This window comes from Balaenoptera borealis (assembly GCF_965194805.1).
Source record: "Balaenoptera borealis genome assembly, chromosome: 8".
NCBI classification, from domain to species: Eukaryota; Metazoa; Chordata; class Mammalia; order Artiodactyla; family Balaenopteridae; genus Balaenoptera; species Balaenoptera borealis.
The window spans coordinates 117,783,791-117,798,038 of record NC_138865.1 but is presented as its reverse complement, the minus strand read 5'-3'; the positions used below and the strand labels follow the sequence as shown (position 1 = coordinate 117,798,038).

Here is a 14,248-nt window from a genome sequence, read left to right as displayed (position 1 = left end):
CTGCCAGGTGCAGCCGGCTGCGGCCAAGGCCAGAGGGAGCCCTGTAGGCAGGGCAACCCGAGGACCTTCCAGTCGGTGCCGACCGTGCCTGGGAGAGGAGGCTCTGCTGCCCGCTGGGGCTTCCGCTCGGTTTTATCAATGGAAAGATTTTGAGGCTCCAATCATTTGTCCCTGGGATGGGCGGTTGAGGTAGAGGCCCTGGGCCACACGGCAAGCTCCTTGGGCAGGTGGCTTCCTGCAGACCAGAGACCACACCAGTGGCTCGGAGACCCCGTGGCTCAGGGGGTGCAGCCTTGGACCCCTTCTTCCAGTGGGCCTTGCCCTCCCCTGGACCCATCTCTGCTTCCTTGCCCCTCTTTGAACAGAAGCCCAAATTTGACAGTAAGCTAGGTGGGCTTGGGGTCCAGGAAGGAGCCTGAGCCCAGCACTGCTGGCCCCCTGCTGCAACTCCTGTCCGTGAGCTTCCCTCACGGCACCGCTCCGCCAGCCGGGTCACCTGAGCACGCCCCAGATGCAGGCTCCGGTGTTTCTTTTCCTCTCGTTGTCCAGGGGGTGAGCAGCAGGGGCGGGGACAGGGGCCAGGGCTCTGCAGGGCTGGGCTGCCCAGCCGGAGAAGCGGGGTCCTTGACGTTCCTCCACCCGATGAGTTGTGGGAGGAATGAGAGAAGACGGGGGAAAGTGGTCTGTGTCCAGAAAAGAACATTTAAATAATGTGTGTGCATGTGCTCAGCTTCACGGTGAGGACCACAGACTTTGGAGCCGAATCAGGACTCGAACCTCAGCTCCAGCACAGACTAACTCTGAAGTTCACAAGCCTGACCAGGTCATTTGTCTCCAGCAGGGACCTGCGTTTAAAACATGCCCTCTCTTTTTTCCTTAGTGTCGGAGACTGCATAGTGGGGAGGGTGTGTCATAGCCATAAATAAATGGGTCTGTTGTGAATGTGGAAAGGTTGGGAATCCCTGGCTAGAGCCAGCCCCTCCAAAGGGAAGGAGAGGCGTTGGGTGGGAGCTGCCAGCCCTAATCCCACGTGACTTCCAGGCTGGGCTCCTCCCAGTGGGCCCTGCCCTCCCCTGACACCAGAGCCTGCACTCCTGAGTGTCCAGCAGCATGCCAGGCTGAGCCCCTTCGGCCTTTTCTTAGGTCTCTCACTACGTGGAAATTCCCAAGATTTTTGTTCCTGGGCCCTGCCACCTAAAGTGTTACCTATGATTTAGCTTCAGAGTCCTGCTGATGAGTTTGAATTGTATTCTCTATGCCCATGATGATTAAGACTCTGTGAATCGTCGTCTTCCGGCAAACAAGAAGCTCTCAGTGTGTAATCAGAGGTGGCATGTACTTGCAGCAGGTGTACTGCCTGTCTGTGCCCTGCGCCAGTGGCAGGCCTCACTAATCAACTGCTCTTCCCTCCAGATCTGGTGTTGTACTGTGAGGCCTTCTTGACCACTTACAGGACCTTCATCACCCCTGAGGAGCTCATCAAGAAGCTGCAGTACAGATATCCTTGCCTGTGCCTCAGCCCTGGCGCCACACCTCTCACTGCACAGAGCTTCCTGGAGCCGGGAGAGGGGGCTTCGTGCCCACACAGCCCTCGCGCAGGGAGCTGCGGGCAGGAGTGATGGAGGTGCTCAGCCCAGCTCCGCCGTGGCCCAGCTTTGGGACCTCAGGCAAGGCTTCTCTGAGCCTCGTCCCTCGTCTGTAAAAGGGCTGAGTGACGTTATAGGAAGTGCCTGGAACACAGGGTGCTGCCAAATGGCAGTTGTGATCACTGGGTGATGCTGGGAAAGAATGAGAAAGAACTGGCCCACGCTGAGAGGTGGGGGGGTGTGCAGGCCCCTGCGGAGACCCAGGGCACTGGCATCTGCAGCTTTGCGGAGCTGAGCCCCAGGGCATTAGGGGTGATGGGTACGAAGTGCGCAGGGTTTGAGGGAATCAGGACTCCAGAGAACAACCTCAGGGGCAGGCACGGCCACTCCCCCAGGTGGCAGACCCAGCAGTGGACGGAAACTCCACGTCCACAGCACAGTCGCCTCCGGCCCCTCGACCACATCTACCCCACGGGCTCACCCTTTCAGATACGACTCCCCACAGCAGTGGCCAGGGAAGATCCCGAGGCCTGGAGGGACACACTTCCATTGCCTCTTTCTCGGGTCCAAACCTGCCCATCCTGCCAAGGCTAAGGAGCTGCTGTTCCAGCCCAGGGTCCCTGCTCTCAGCGTCCTCCTGCGTCACAGCCCGTGACTGCCATCTGCTGGACAGCCGCTGTCCCTTGGGGCAGAAGTCCTGAGTCCTCCCAGCTCTCCCACCGCCTCCCGTGTGCCCGAGCCTCCTCTGCCTCCTGCCCTCCTCTATCCCCTGGCCCCCCCCCCCATGTGCAGAGACTTCATTCCCTCCCGCCTCACACCTTCAGTGGCTCAGCGGCCTGGGTCAGCGAATGATAGTAACTCACACTTGCTGAGAACGTCCTGGTGTCGGTTATGATGCTGAGCGATTGCATGGGTAAGCTCGCTCCGCTATACCATTTTATACACACATCACTACCATTTGTTATGTGGCACCATGATATTATTTCCTACTGTGTAATTAAGGAAACTGAAGTTCAGAGAGGTTAAGTGACCCGTCTGGCAGCTTGGAGGGAGAGTGCCCCCCAGGCCTCTCTGACTCGGCACCTCAGCATCTGCCCTGCTTGGCGCTTCAGGCATGTTAACGGGCGTGTTGCAGCATTGAGATCCTGGGCGCAGCTGGCCAGTGGGTCCTGTGTGCTGCCGGCCCTCGGCGCCATCCCTGGTGCATGGCTCCTTCCAGAGAGCAGGCGGTATGGAGCCATAGAAGTGTCTGGAGGCTTGGTGAACACGAGGGCAGCGAGAAGTCGTGACCCTCAAGGTGGAACCCACGGCCTCAGGGAGGAAGTAGCCAGGTGTTTGAAGGGCAGATGTGCAGGCAGCCTCTGAAGCTGTGGAAGGGTGATGGGAACTCGTGACGAGAGCGGAGGGAGACCCCTGTTGGGGGGCTGTGCGCCTTCCCCAAGGACCTGGGGATTTTAGGGCAAGTGCTTTCTGACCACCTTTCTCTGCCTGAGCTCAGCGATGCAGCCTTCAGCGTTTCAGCGGTCACAGGAACCTTGGGTTGATCCCAACAGAGAGGCAAGCCTGGAGCGCAGGGAGACGGTTCTGCAGGCAGGAGAGGGTGGTGGTCGAGAACAGTCCTCGGGGTCAGAGAGGTCTGGGCTGAACCTCACTTTGCCGCTCCGCCACCCCGCACAGGTCCTCTGCCCTCCCCATGCCCTTGTTCCCAGGGTTCGCTCAGGGAAGGGGGGCTGGAGGAGGGCGGCCCTCCCACTCACTTCTCCGTCCCTACCTGTGAGGACGGTTGTTTCTTTAACCTGCGCCCACGTACGAGAAGTTCTCTCCTTTTGCTGACACATTCAAGAAGCGCGTCAGCAAGAACACGTTCTTCGTGCTGGTACGGGTGGTGGACGAGCTCTGGTGAGTCCTTCCGCCCGGGGGATGGTGGCCGGGGGTACCCAGCAGGCCGTGGGCATCTCGGGGTCCCTGCCGGGGCACAGGCTTCCCCGCAGAGATCTGGGCCTCCTGTCACATTTCACCTGCATCTCCTGGGCTCTGTGTCCACAGAGCCCTGCCCAAGGCCCTGGACAGGGCTCATTCCTCCCTGCTTTAACATGACCCCTGGGGAGAATGGCTTGTCCCCTCAGACCCGCCCTGGCCCGGCCCAGCCCTGATTTCCTTGTGGGGGCCATCCCTCTGGCATGTGGCTTAGACCTTGGCTGCCCTCCTCATCTTTCCACGGTCCCCTGACTGAGTGGCATTTGCCATTTCCAGTCATTTAACAAACACAATGCACAAGGTCCCTTTCCTAGGTCTAGAGAGCCCTTGGTAAGGAAGCCACCCAGGCCCCGCCCTCAATGTGTTTACCTTCTGCTGGGGGGTGGCCTTAGTGATTACGGGGTGGGGCTGTGAAATACTGCGTGTTTATAGAATACTGTGCAGGGGCGTCCTAGGGCTGTCTGGTCTGTGGAGCCTGGACCTCGTCATGATTCATCACCCCCGTGGGATCAGGAGCTCCCCTGGGGCAGGATTTGTCTCCATAGCCCAGGCCGCAGCATGGTCCCTGGTGCTTATCCAGTGCCAGCGACCATCTGCTGAGAGAATGGCAGTTATTTGTTACCAGTGGGACCACTCCTGGCACTCTGTAGGATGCAGACAGCCATCCCAAGACCTTCTCTGGCTCTCTTCCCACGAGAGGTTTCCCAGCTCTGCTGGTGGGTGTCTCAGGTGTCTTGAGGGGGTTCTGGACCCGGTGGCAGCAGCCCTCTTCTTATGCTTGCGTCCCTGCCCCTCACCGCATGGCGCTTGGCCCTTCAGCCTAGTGGAGTTGACGGAGGAGATCTTGAAGCTGCTGATGGAGCTGGTCTTCCGCCTGGTGTGCAGCGGGGAGCTCAGTCTGGCCCGTGTGCTCCGGAAGAACATCCTGGACAAGGCGGAGCAGAGGAGGCTGCTCAGGTGTGCCGACTCCGACCAGCCCCTGGCGGCCAGGGGCGTGGCAGCCAGGTGCGCCGCCCGCCGTCGTCCCGGGCTCCTCCGGGCCCTGCCTCTGCCGAGGGCCGTACCGGCAGCCGTCGCTCCATTCCATTTCCTTCAGTGCCCCCCTCCCCGCCCCCAGCCTCACCGCCTCACCTCCCGGTCCTGCCCGGGCCCTGTGACGAGGTGCCTCAGGGACAGCCCAGGGGTTCCCCCGGGGCTGGGCCTCTTCTCCAGGGTTACGTTGTATGACTGATCACCGCTTTAGTAGGAAGTGGGGCAGCAGGGCGTGTAGGGGCTTACCAGGACAGGGGACAGGAATGCCTTTCAGGCTGTGGTCAGCACTTCATTCTCTTCCCGGCGCTAACGTGGCAACTTAATTCTAGCCGCCCCTGTGCCATCCTGACTGTTCCTGAGAACCTGTGTATAGGTTCCGCCTGTGTAGAGGTTCCACTGGCCCTCTCCCGAGGCCGTGGAGGTTTGTTGATTTATCACCTCATTGTTGGTGTCTCAGCTCCAATCACATGGCACCGTCTTTGTCCCCACTGGGCCCTGAAGTGGGGTCGGGCTGTGCGTTCTCAGGCAGCTGGGCTCACGGGCTCGCGAGTGGAGCCACCGAGCCTGCCGGGCAGAGGCAGGGAGGAAGGCAGGCCCCGTGGTCCCAGGGAGACGAGTGCAGGCTGGTCCTGACCCGCCCCCGCCCCCGCCCCCGCCCCGCTGCGTGGCCTCCGTGCTGCTGTGAAGCAAGTCGTGTTCCCTCAGCTCTGAGGCCTGAAGTGTGGCCCCCACCCAGCCCCCGCCGTCCCGTCCACTGACCACTCATCTCGTGCCTCTGTCTTCCAGGCCCGGGACCTTGCATGACTTTCACAGCCATGAGATAGCCGAGCAGCTGACACTGCTAGATGCTGAGCTCTTTTATAAGATAGAGGTATGGGCACGCGTGGGGCTGGGGGAGGGCTGTGCCCGGCCCCGGTGAGTGCTGCTGCTTGTCGCCGAGTGAGAGAAGCCACCGCGTCACAGCAGAGCCAGAGGGCCCAGGCTCTATCCGGTCTACCTGCTTTTTCAGATTCCTGAGGTTTTGCTTTGGGCAAAAGAGCAGAACGAGGAGAAGAGCCCCAACTTGACCCAGTTCACGGAGCACTTCAACAACATGTCCTACTGGTAAGAAGGGGCCTCAGTGCAAAGCACTTCTGGATCGGGGCCTGTGTGTCCTTCGCAGAGAGCGCCCACGGCAAGGAGAAAGAGGTGCCCTTTCATTCCTCCCAGCTCCGTCTGGGGCCCTGTGGGCATTCGTTGTGAACCAGAGACAGGACAAGGGCAGGGACAGGACAGGGCGTCCTTGCACGTTGGAAGGGGCCACCTGGGGGGCGGGTTGAGGAGGACTCAGCCGGGATTTATTAGTAATGTCTGCCATCGCTGGCGGCAGGGGAGCAGGTGTTAAACTTGCCATCCTGCACTGGCCGTTGCCAGCCTCCCCACTGCCAGGTGGCCTCAGGACTGAGCCTCACGCTGACTCTGCCTGAAAGAGAAGTAGAGCAAAGGAGTGGCTGTATTAACGCTTTTATTTAGCCTTCAATTCTTAAAGCAAAGTGAAGCCCAAAAGTGCATTTATGTTGTAACATACAGCAGAACTGTTGACTCTGAAAGATGCAACTCAAGGGTGTCCACGGCCTCTCGGCCTCAGTAGAGGATGGTTGGGTGTGGCGGCCAAGCAGTCCCATACTGACCCCGGACACACACACAATCCATCCCCACCACCAGGGAAACGTCTGTTTTTTAAGTGCTCTAGGGACTGCTCTTTGGAGGAGAATTGGGTCCTCTCCCCCTTGCGCTGCTTCTCTCTGCACCACAGGAAGCGCTTCACTCATCAGCAACACGTGCTCAGCGTAGCAGCCCGGCAGAGGACGAGGTGGTTTCCAGGGCAGACAAGCCGTGCAGCCCTGAGCACGGCCTCCAGCCCCGCCCCTTGCTGGGCCCGGGGGCTCCAGACACCCCCCTGGGGCCTGCCTGGGAGGAGATGCGGGTGGAGCCCCTTCAGAGCCCCGGTGCTCAAGGTGGACTCGGTGCCGGTGCCCTTTAATGGGTCAGAAGAGGGGCACGTCCTCTGGGTGACGGGTGGTGGCCCCTGTGAAAGCACAGGGGGTCGAGGCCACCGTGAGGTCCTCGTGCAAGGCTGGCCTTTGGCTTTGGTTGCTGCTAAGTTTCTGAGAGGTGCCCTCCCTCGTGGCCAGCAAGGTGGCCTCTTAGCCCACACGCCCACTCGTCTCTGAGCTAATCGTGAGGCCACTCACTGAGCGTTTCCAGCCGCCGTGGTGCTCAGGCTCAGCGCCCGCCGGGAGCGCATCCATCCGCACAGTCAGAGGTCCCAGCCACTGGATCTCTCTGTGGCCTCTTACCTACCCCTGGGATGCCATGAGCTCCTTCAGAGCAGAGAGAGGGGTACACCTGGTGCCTCGTGAGCCCGGGGCACTCCGTAGGCACGGGCTTCTGGCCAGCTGGTGCAGGTGTCCCCGTCCCATTGCCACCAGGACCAGCCAGAGGCCTGAAGAGAGACGGGTCAGCTCAACTGTCTCTTTCTCCCCTTGGTCCGTGCAGGGTCCGGTCAATCATCATGTTACAGGAAAAGGCCCAAGACAGGGAACGGCTGCTCTTGAAGTTCATCAAGATCATGAAGGTAACTGTCGGCACCCTCCCCAGAGCCTGCCACAGGAGCCCCTGCCTGCCCACCCACCCGCCCATCCCTGCCCCCACCCTCTCTCTGCAGCACTTACGGAAGCTGAACAACTTCAACTCCTACCTGGCCATCCTCTCGGCGCTGGACTCGGCCCCCATCCGCAGGCTGGAGTGGCAGAAGCAGACCTCAGAGGTGGGCGGCTGGGAGGGCAGCCAGGAGGGCAGTTGTGGGACGCGAGGCCCGGCTGTGGTGGGACGTGTTCTGCCCCGCCCTGCCCTAGTTTCCTGTCTCTAATCTCCAGTCACTGGGCCCTACGGGGCTTGGTGTTAGCGAGTGCCGGGGTTGTCACGCCACGTCACATCCTGCTGCCTGTACCGCAGAACCGTGCCTGGGTCCCAGCTTCACCTTCTGCTTCCTGCGCTCGACCCAGGCTTCTAGAGGGGCTCCTTTGGGTGTGGGCCGCACTAGGCATTGGGATATACTCTGAACAGGCTAGATCCGTTATTAGGTGGAGCTCTTCAGGGCAGGTACTACAGGGAGAAGGATGGGGATGGGGTGCTGAGCAAGCATGTGAACGAGGAGTCTGGGCCAGCCTGGGGGTCAGGGAGGCTCCTTAAGGAGGTGTCGATCACACCATGACCCAAATAGGAGCTTCCTGGGAAGGGAGGGGAGTTCCCATCAGAGGGGACAGAGGCCAGCGTGGCCACATCACTAGGGAGAATGGCTCTGCATCACAGGGGTCTTGGGGGACCTGGCAAGGAATTGGACCTTTATCTTTGTGTGGGTGCTCTTCCTGGAAAAGAGACAAAGCCCACAGGGCTGAGCGTCGCCTGGGCTACCTGGGGGTCGTCTCATGGGGCAACATAAAGGGACAGTTATGAGACAGTGGTGTATGGAGAAATGGGACATTCACACCAGCTGCTCCAGGAACACATAACAGGCCCTGAGGAGGCAGGGAAGGCTTCCTGGAGGAGGTGACACATCAAGGCGAGAGGCACATAACAGGCAAAGGGGCAGGACAGGCAAAAACCCCACCCACGCTGCGTGCAGGAGCAGCGAGCTCACCCGCCATCCCTGGTGGACTCCGCCTTGAGAGCGGTGAGGTGCGAAGGCAGGCTGGGGACCGGGAGTGACATGGTCCAGTGTGTGCTTTTGAGGTTCAGGCGGGCTGCAGCGCTGGGCACAGCCAAGCAGGAGCCCAGCTTGAGGTCCAGCACACGGGGCGCTGGCTGCTCAGAGACGCGGTTCTTTGTCGGCACCGCGGCCCCATGGGCCACTTACCCACGGAAGGCCTGGCCTGCCTGCGGCTGGGGCAGGGCGGGGTCTGGCTCTGGGTTGGTGGGGGGGCGGGGGGCTCGGTGCCCCAGCGTCGGCGCCGTGCTCAGGGACTGCGCCTCCCTCCCGCCAGGGCCTGGCGGAGTACTGCACGCTGATCGACAGCTCGTCCTCCTTCCGCGCCTACCGGGCCGCCCTCTCGGAGGTGGAGCCCCCGTGCATCCCGTACCTGTGAGTGCAGCCTCCCGGCTGGGTGTGCCCCTCGCGTGCTCCGGGGGGGGTACAGTGGGCCCCCGTGGAGAAGCCCTCCCTTAAAGGGTTCCAACCCAGACGTTTGTGCTTCTATTTGAACTTTGAAAATAAAACATGCGCCTTGTTAAACAATTTCAGTGAAAGCGGGGTCCAGTGAAAATGGTTCGGTCCCCCCCTCCCAGTCCTGCTCCTCCTCCTTTCTTCCCCCATCGGCCAGTGGGCTTGTTGAGGCGCACGTGTGGACAGCCGTGCAGCACCTCTCCTCCCCCGCCAGCGGCAGCGCGCTATAGTCCCGCTGTCCTCAAGCTTAGCTGCACGTCACAACCACCGGAGGGCCCTCCGGCCACCCCAGGAACCCTGAGAGTACTTGGCGTGAGGCAGCTCAGGGAGCGTGTCCCCAAGTGTGGGCCACGGACTAAATGGGTATCTCGCCAAAAAGAATCCCACGTCACGTAAGCTTGGGAAATAACAGAAAAAACTGAAGCTAAACAGTTTTGCGCGGGACTCACCGGACCCCTTAATATGCTAGTGGACAGTGGGAATCTCCGAGAGAGACAGGAGACAGCGCTGTCCCGGGCTGAGTGTGCGGCGGCACGGCCCTGGCCTCCACGCTCCGAAGCGTAGGTCTTGCAGCCGACGGCCCTGCCGTGCTTCCTAGCCTTCCTGCCCCGGCCGAGCACACCACCCTTCCCCAGCCGGGCTGCTTGGGTGGGCGTGGCTGTGCCCCTCAGGCTGGGCTCTCCCTGTGCAAGAACTGCCCCCACTCGCCATGGGGCTTTGCGCCCTGTTTGATGACAGCGTGTGACCCCCACCCCGCCACTCAAGTTCAGGGTGGTGTCATTCTTTCCTGTTCATCTGTTACTTGTACCGGAGCTCTGCTGGGCTGGGACGGCTGTTGAAGAGGCTCCGTAGCAAGTGGGCCTGAGCCCGCTTTCCAGAGACCAGAACCTGAGTCAGGAATTCACGCCTCCCCTCCCCGCAGACGCGCTTGTGGGTTTGGCAGCTGCTCGGGCTCCGGCTCGCCCATCAACCGACTACCCGCCAGGTCACCCTCCAGAGTCTAACCTGCTTCTTCGTCCTTCCAGGGGGCTCATCCTGCAGGACCTCACCTTCGTTCACCTGGGAAACCCAGACTATATTGACGGGAAGGTGAATTTTTCCAAACGGTGGCAGCAGTTCAACATCCTGGACAGCATGCGGTGCTTCCAGCAGGCGTGAGTGCTGCCGCCCTGAGGGACCGGGCGGGCGGGGTGCACTGAGCAGAGACCCACGGGGATCCAACAGCTTCCAGCGTGGCACAGGGCCTGCACCCAGCGCTGGCCGCCAGCTTGTCCTCCGCGAGCCCTGGCCCTCCTGACTCCAGCGCAGTGGGGTCTCCCTGGGACCTCGTGCAGAGGGGAGCCTGGCTGCGGGGTGCTGCTCCGGGAGCCCTCGCACAGAGCAGAGCACAGCTCTGGGGTGCAGCTCACGCTCTGAGCGCCAGCGTCACACGTGGGCGCCCCTGCCCCAATGGGTCTGCTGGGGCGGCACACGTGGCACCTCCAAGGGGTCTTGGGGCTGTTTGGCCCACACTGGCTCTCACTGGCCACCTTCCTCTACCAGGCATTATGACATCCGGAGAAACGACGACATCATAAACTTCTTCAACGACTTCAGTGACCACCTGGCTGAGGAGGCGCTATGGGAACTCTCTCTGAAAATCAAACCCAGGAACATAACACGGAGGAAAACAGACCGGGAAGAGAAGACCTAGGAGCAGGTGCCGCAAGCGAGGAGAACTCGAGAGGCTCAGAGGGCCGCTCCGAGGCCGGCAGGGACTTTGGACCTGTTACGTGGCGGTGGCACGTGTCCTGGCCTCAGAGCCGCCGGGCAGGCGTCCGGAGCCGCAGCAGCTTCCTGCCCCTCCTCCGCAGGAGCAGACCCCCGGCCCGGGGGAGCCAGCGGGCGGTCTCACTGCTGATTTGTGAACTGGGGGTTGGGTTTGGTTTTGGTTTCTGCTTTCGCTCTGTCTTCCGCTCTCCCTCTCTCCCCTCCCCCCAAGCCTGGGAGCAGCGCAGGGACTTCAGCAGCAGCCCAGGAATGGTGGGAATCTTCTGAATCTCCTGAAATGACAGATGAGTAGAGGCCCAAGGACCCTCGGGGCGGGGGCTGCTCTCCCCGTGACCTTCAGTTGGGTGGGCAGAAAGTAGAGGAGACCCGGGGAAGACTCCTTTCACTTTCCATGTCCTACTTTTTAAGTGGAGGATGGTGTGAGCTTCTCACCTGGCCTAGAAGGGTACAGCAGGTGGCCTTTCAGGAGCCCTGGGGCTGGTGCTCCCGTCGCGGTACTGGCCCGCCCTTGCTGGGTCACGAGCAGCAGCCGTGGCTGTCATGTTTTCCCCCCTTCACTTCCTCTGCCCCGTCCCACCGGCCCTCCCCATCCTCTGGCACCGTGGGAGCTGGGAAGCAGCAGCTGGAAAGGAAGGACTTGACCATCCAAGAAACACACTTTATCTGAGCTGGGGCCAGTAGCTCTTGGTGAGTTAATCCAGAGAGAGGGGAGAGGGGAGGGGCATTTCTGTCGGGGGGAGGGCCGGCAGCCCCCTCCTCTGTCGCTTGCCGTGTGCCTTAAACTCCATCTCCTATCCGTCCCGCCCTGCGGGCCCCCCTCCTCCCTTGCGCTGAGCCTGGTGGGCCCAAAGGGGCTCCTCTTTGCTCATCAGACCTTCTGCCAGCCTGACCGGCTCTCAAGTGGGAAGGACAGGGTGTCCCTGCGAGGCCAGGGGCCTGGCGCAGAGGCGCCCCCTGGGGTTGGCGGCCACGGCTCACCTGCCACACGGCAGCGAGGCACAGCGTCTTCAGGAGCAGGTGCTCTTTCCATCCTCCTCCTTCAGAACCACTCCCGCTGCTGAGGTTGACAATCTGAGGTGAGGTCTGCAGGGGCTCTCCACACCCACTGGCCTCCGTGCCAGCCAGACGTGGGCCTGCGGGCAGGCTGCCATCAGAATCTGGACGGCTGCCCCCAGGCCGCCCGCCTCCTGTTTTGTTCGTTTTACATAATTGAGAGCTCACTTCTCCTGGGTTTGGGACTGGGGCAGGTGAACACCAGGCTCAACTCGGGCTTAGCCCAGTTTAAACAGAACAAAAGAAAAGTAGAAAGCAACATCTGTTAACTGTTTAAAGAAACAGCCACGTCACTTTGAGTCCTTCATGGGTCTTCTTTGAACAGCTTTTATCAAGAAGCTGTTTGTCCTGTGCACAGAGGGGAGGAAATCTGTGAAATGTCAGTTACGACCCCTCAGGCAGCGATCCTGCGGCAGCGGGCGGAACGCGTCACTTTATTATTTAAAAAGAGTGTGTGTATAGAGTCGCTGGTTATGAACAATATTGTGTGTGGGGTTGGGTTTTAGTTTGTTCCCGCTTTTTTAAGTCCTCTCATTTCAGTCTTTCCCTCCTTCCCACCTTCCTCCTGGCCTGGCCCTGCTCTGCTGCTGCCACTGTGTGCAGCCGCTGTGTGCTCAGGGCCCACGGGCTGTGTGGACTGCGGTTCCCTGGGGCCTCCCTCCATAGGCGGGCAACTGCCGACGCCATGCTTCGGGCTCAGCGTCCCAGCCGCGAGCTGGACGGGGCTCGGGGGCTTCACCGTCCCTCAATTCAGAACAGACCCTGCACCCACACCTCCCCTCCTTGCTGGGAGCCCTGGCTCTGAGCCGAGGCACTGGGCAGGCAGTGCAGGTGGACAAGGGGCCGGCGTGGCCAGGTGACCCTGCATGAGGACAGCAGGTGCAATGTGTGTTTTAACTTATTGGCTGACAGCCTTCCCCACCTTGACCTCATTGAGACATTCTGGCTCTGGGAGTTGCCAGCCTGGCTGTGGTTTGTCTGTCTCAGGGGCCAGATCAGGTGTACGAATCAGTCTTTACGACAAAGACACCCTCGGGAGGATTCGTTCCCTGCAGAGGCAGTTCTCACCTGCAGGTGTGGGTGGATCAGGGCAAGGGCAGGCACGCGCCAGGGCTGAATTAAACCCCGATTCTGAGCAGCGCCTCCCTCCCACGGCCCCGCGCCTCCCCAGTGTTACATTGTAATATATCCCCGACTAACCTGGCTGATGGTGGCATCTTCCTGCAGACATTTCAAACCTGTAACTTTTATATGAAAGGAAAATAAACACAGATGAAAGCTGTGGCCACCTGTGTACCACATGCCACGTGTGTCAAAGTGACAACTGAGCTGTCTCCTTTCTGTGACCTCCTCGTGGGCTGGGCGCCTGGCAGGTGTAGGGGGTGTTGGGGGGGGGGGTCTTTTGTCCCCATCTCTGTGGTCCCTTCTCTGTTCCCCAGTTTCTCCATCTGGAAGTGGGGGTAATGACAGCTCTACCTTATACAGTCTGTGAAGGCTCAGCAAGTTATACCTGGAACAGTATCTGGTGAGCTGTCACCACTATTGTTACTTAGCATATATTGAGTACCAAGCACTTTGCAGGCAGCTTTACCTCACTGAATCCTCTTAATTTAAAAATCATACAAGTGAAATATTACAACTATAATAAGTACTACAAAGAAGAGGTACTTTACTTAACATTAAAGAAATTAAGTTGGATTTGAAATCCACTCACAAACATCAGGTCCAGACGGGCTTAACAGGTAATTTATGCTAAACAAACAGGTAGCTTCAGTCTTAAGCGAATGCCCCTGAGAACAGAAGAAGGGAAACACTTCTCAACTTGTTTTATGAGTGGAATACAACCTTGACACCAAATCCAGACAAGGACAAGAAAGAAAATTATAGGCAAAATTCATTACTGATGCAAAAATTATAATCTTAGCAACCCCAAACCAGTGATGATAACGTAAAAATCAAGACTCCCCATTGGGCACATCCTCAAATGCAAAGATGGAGTGATGATTGATAGTACTTGATTCCTTTTCTTAGACCCTTATTTGGGCATTCCCATCTGGTACACCTTTCCTTCCTGGGGAACTGAGAACAGGTGTGCCACCTCCATGTGCACTTTCTCCACCATGGCATACTTAGATTCCAGGTGTTGAGATGGCAGAGCCCTAACTGGAGGGAACCCAGTCAGGGACTACTCCCACTGTTCCACACTGAGCTTTACACGAATGAAAAATGAATTTGGGCTTACTAATAAGCTGCTGAGATTTCAGGGCTTGTAAGTTTTCACAACGTGGCCTAGCCTCTCCTGAATAAACTACATTAACAGATTAAAGGAAGAACACCATATAATCACCTCAGTAGTCAGAAAGACCACTGTTAAAAAAATTAAAACACCCATTCATAATTTTAATTTAAAAAATAACTAACAGTCTTAGGTAAGTAGAAATCAAAAACTTCCTTAATCTAATAAATGTTACTTTCTAAAATCCTATGCAAACGTTATATTTAATGGTGAAATATTTAAAGAAGTTCCTTTAAAATAGAACAAGGTAAGGATCCCACTGTCACTTTGTCTTTCATTGTTGTACTGGAGATACTAGCCAATGCAACAAGAAAAGAAAATTAAGAGATT

General features: G+C 58.9%; 2 protein-coding genes and 2 long non-coding RNA genes across 24 annotated transcripts in view; 1 reads left to right on the top strand and 3 right to left on the bottom strand.

The window, feature by feature from the left end:
* RAPGEF1 (Rap guanine nucleotide exchange factor 1) overlaps positions 1-12,946 on the top strand; it is a 139,960-nt gene extending 127,014 nt beyond the window's left edge. For all 15 annotated transcript variants that reach the window (XM_082400707.1, XM_082400705.1, XM_082400712.1 and 12 more), the window contains 10 exons: positions 1,414-1,498; positions 3,393-3,485; positions 4,383-4,568; positions 5,382-5,466; positions 5,605-5,699; positions 7,134-7,212; positions 7,303-7,404; positions 8,621-8,718; positions 9,825-9,953; positions 10,342-12,946. In XM_082400707.1, the coding sequence (XP_082256833.1) occupies positions 1,414-1,498; positions 3,393-3,485; positions 4,383-4,568; positions 5,382-5,466; positions 5,605-5,699; positions 7,134-7,212; positions 7,303-7,404; positions 8,621-8,718; positions 9,825-9,953; positions 10,342-10,492 (1,103 nt within the window). In that variant the 3' untranslated portion in view covers positions 10,493-12,946. The remainder of the gene's footprint in view (positions 1-1,413; positions 1,499-3,392; positions 3,486-4,382; positions 4,569-5,381; positions 5,467-5,604; positions 5,700-7,133; positions 7,213-7,302; positions 7,405-8,620; positions 8,719-9,824; positions 9,954-10,341) is intronic.
* LOC309632866 lies at positions 2,467-3,450 on the bottom strand. The gene is made up of 3 exons (XR_014247093.1): positions 3,358-3,450; positions 3,065-3,170; positions 2,467-2,953 (listed from the first exon to the last, which is right to left on the bottom strand). It is a non-coding gene; the product is annotated as an uncharacterized lncRNA (long non-coding RNA).
* On the bottom strand, positions 6,083-7,422 carry LOC309632867. Of its 2 annotated transcripts, XR_014247095.1 has the most exons (3): positions 7,336-7,422; positions 6,830-7,080; positions 6,083-6,663 (listed from the first exon to the last, which is right to left on the bottom strand). It is a non-coding gene; the product is annotated as an uncharacterized lncRNA (long non-coding RNA). The 2 variants fall into 2 exon arrangements; XR_014247094.1 differs by having other exon boundaries at positions 6,083-7,080.
* Positions 11,754-14,248, bottom strand: part of PRRT1B (proline rich transmembrane protein 1B) — a 42,256-nt gene continuing 39,761 nt past the window's right edge. For all 6 annotated transcript variants that reach the window (XM_082400810.1, XM_082400814.1, XM_082400809.1 and 3 more), the window contains 2 exons: positions 13,337-13,412; positions 11,754-12,866 (listed from right to left, as the gene is read on the bottom strand). The gene's annotated coding sequence lies outside the window, so the exon portion shown is untranslated. The remainder of the gene's footprint in view (positions 12,867-13,336; positions 13,413-14,248) is intronic.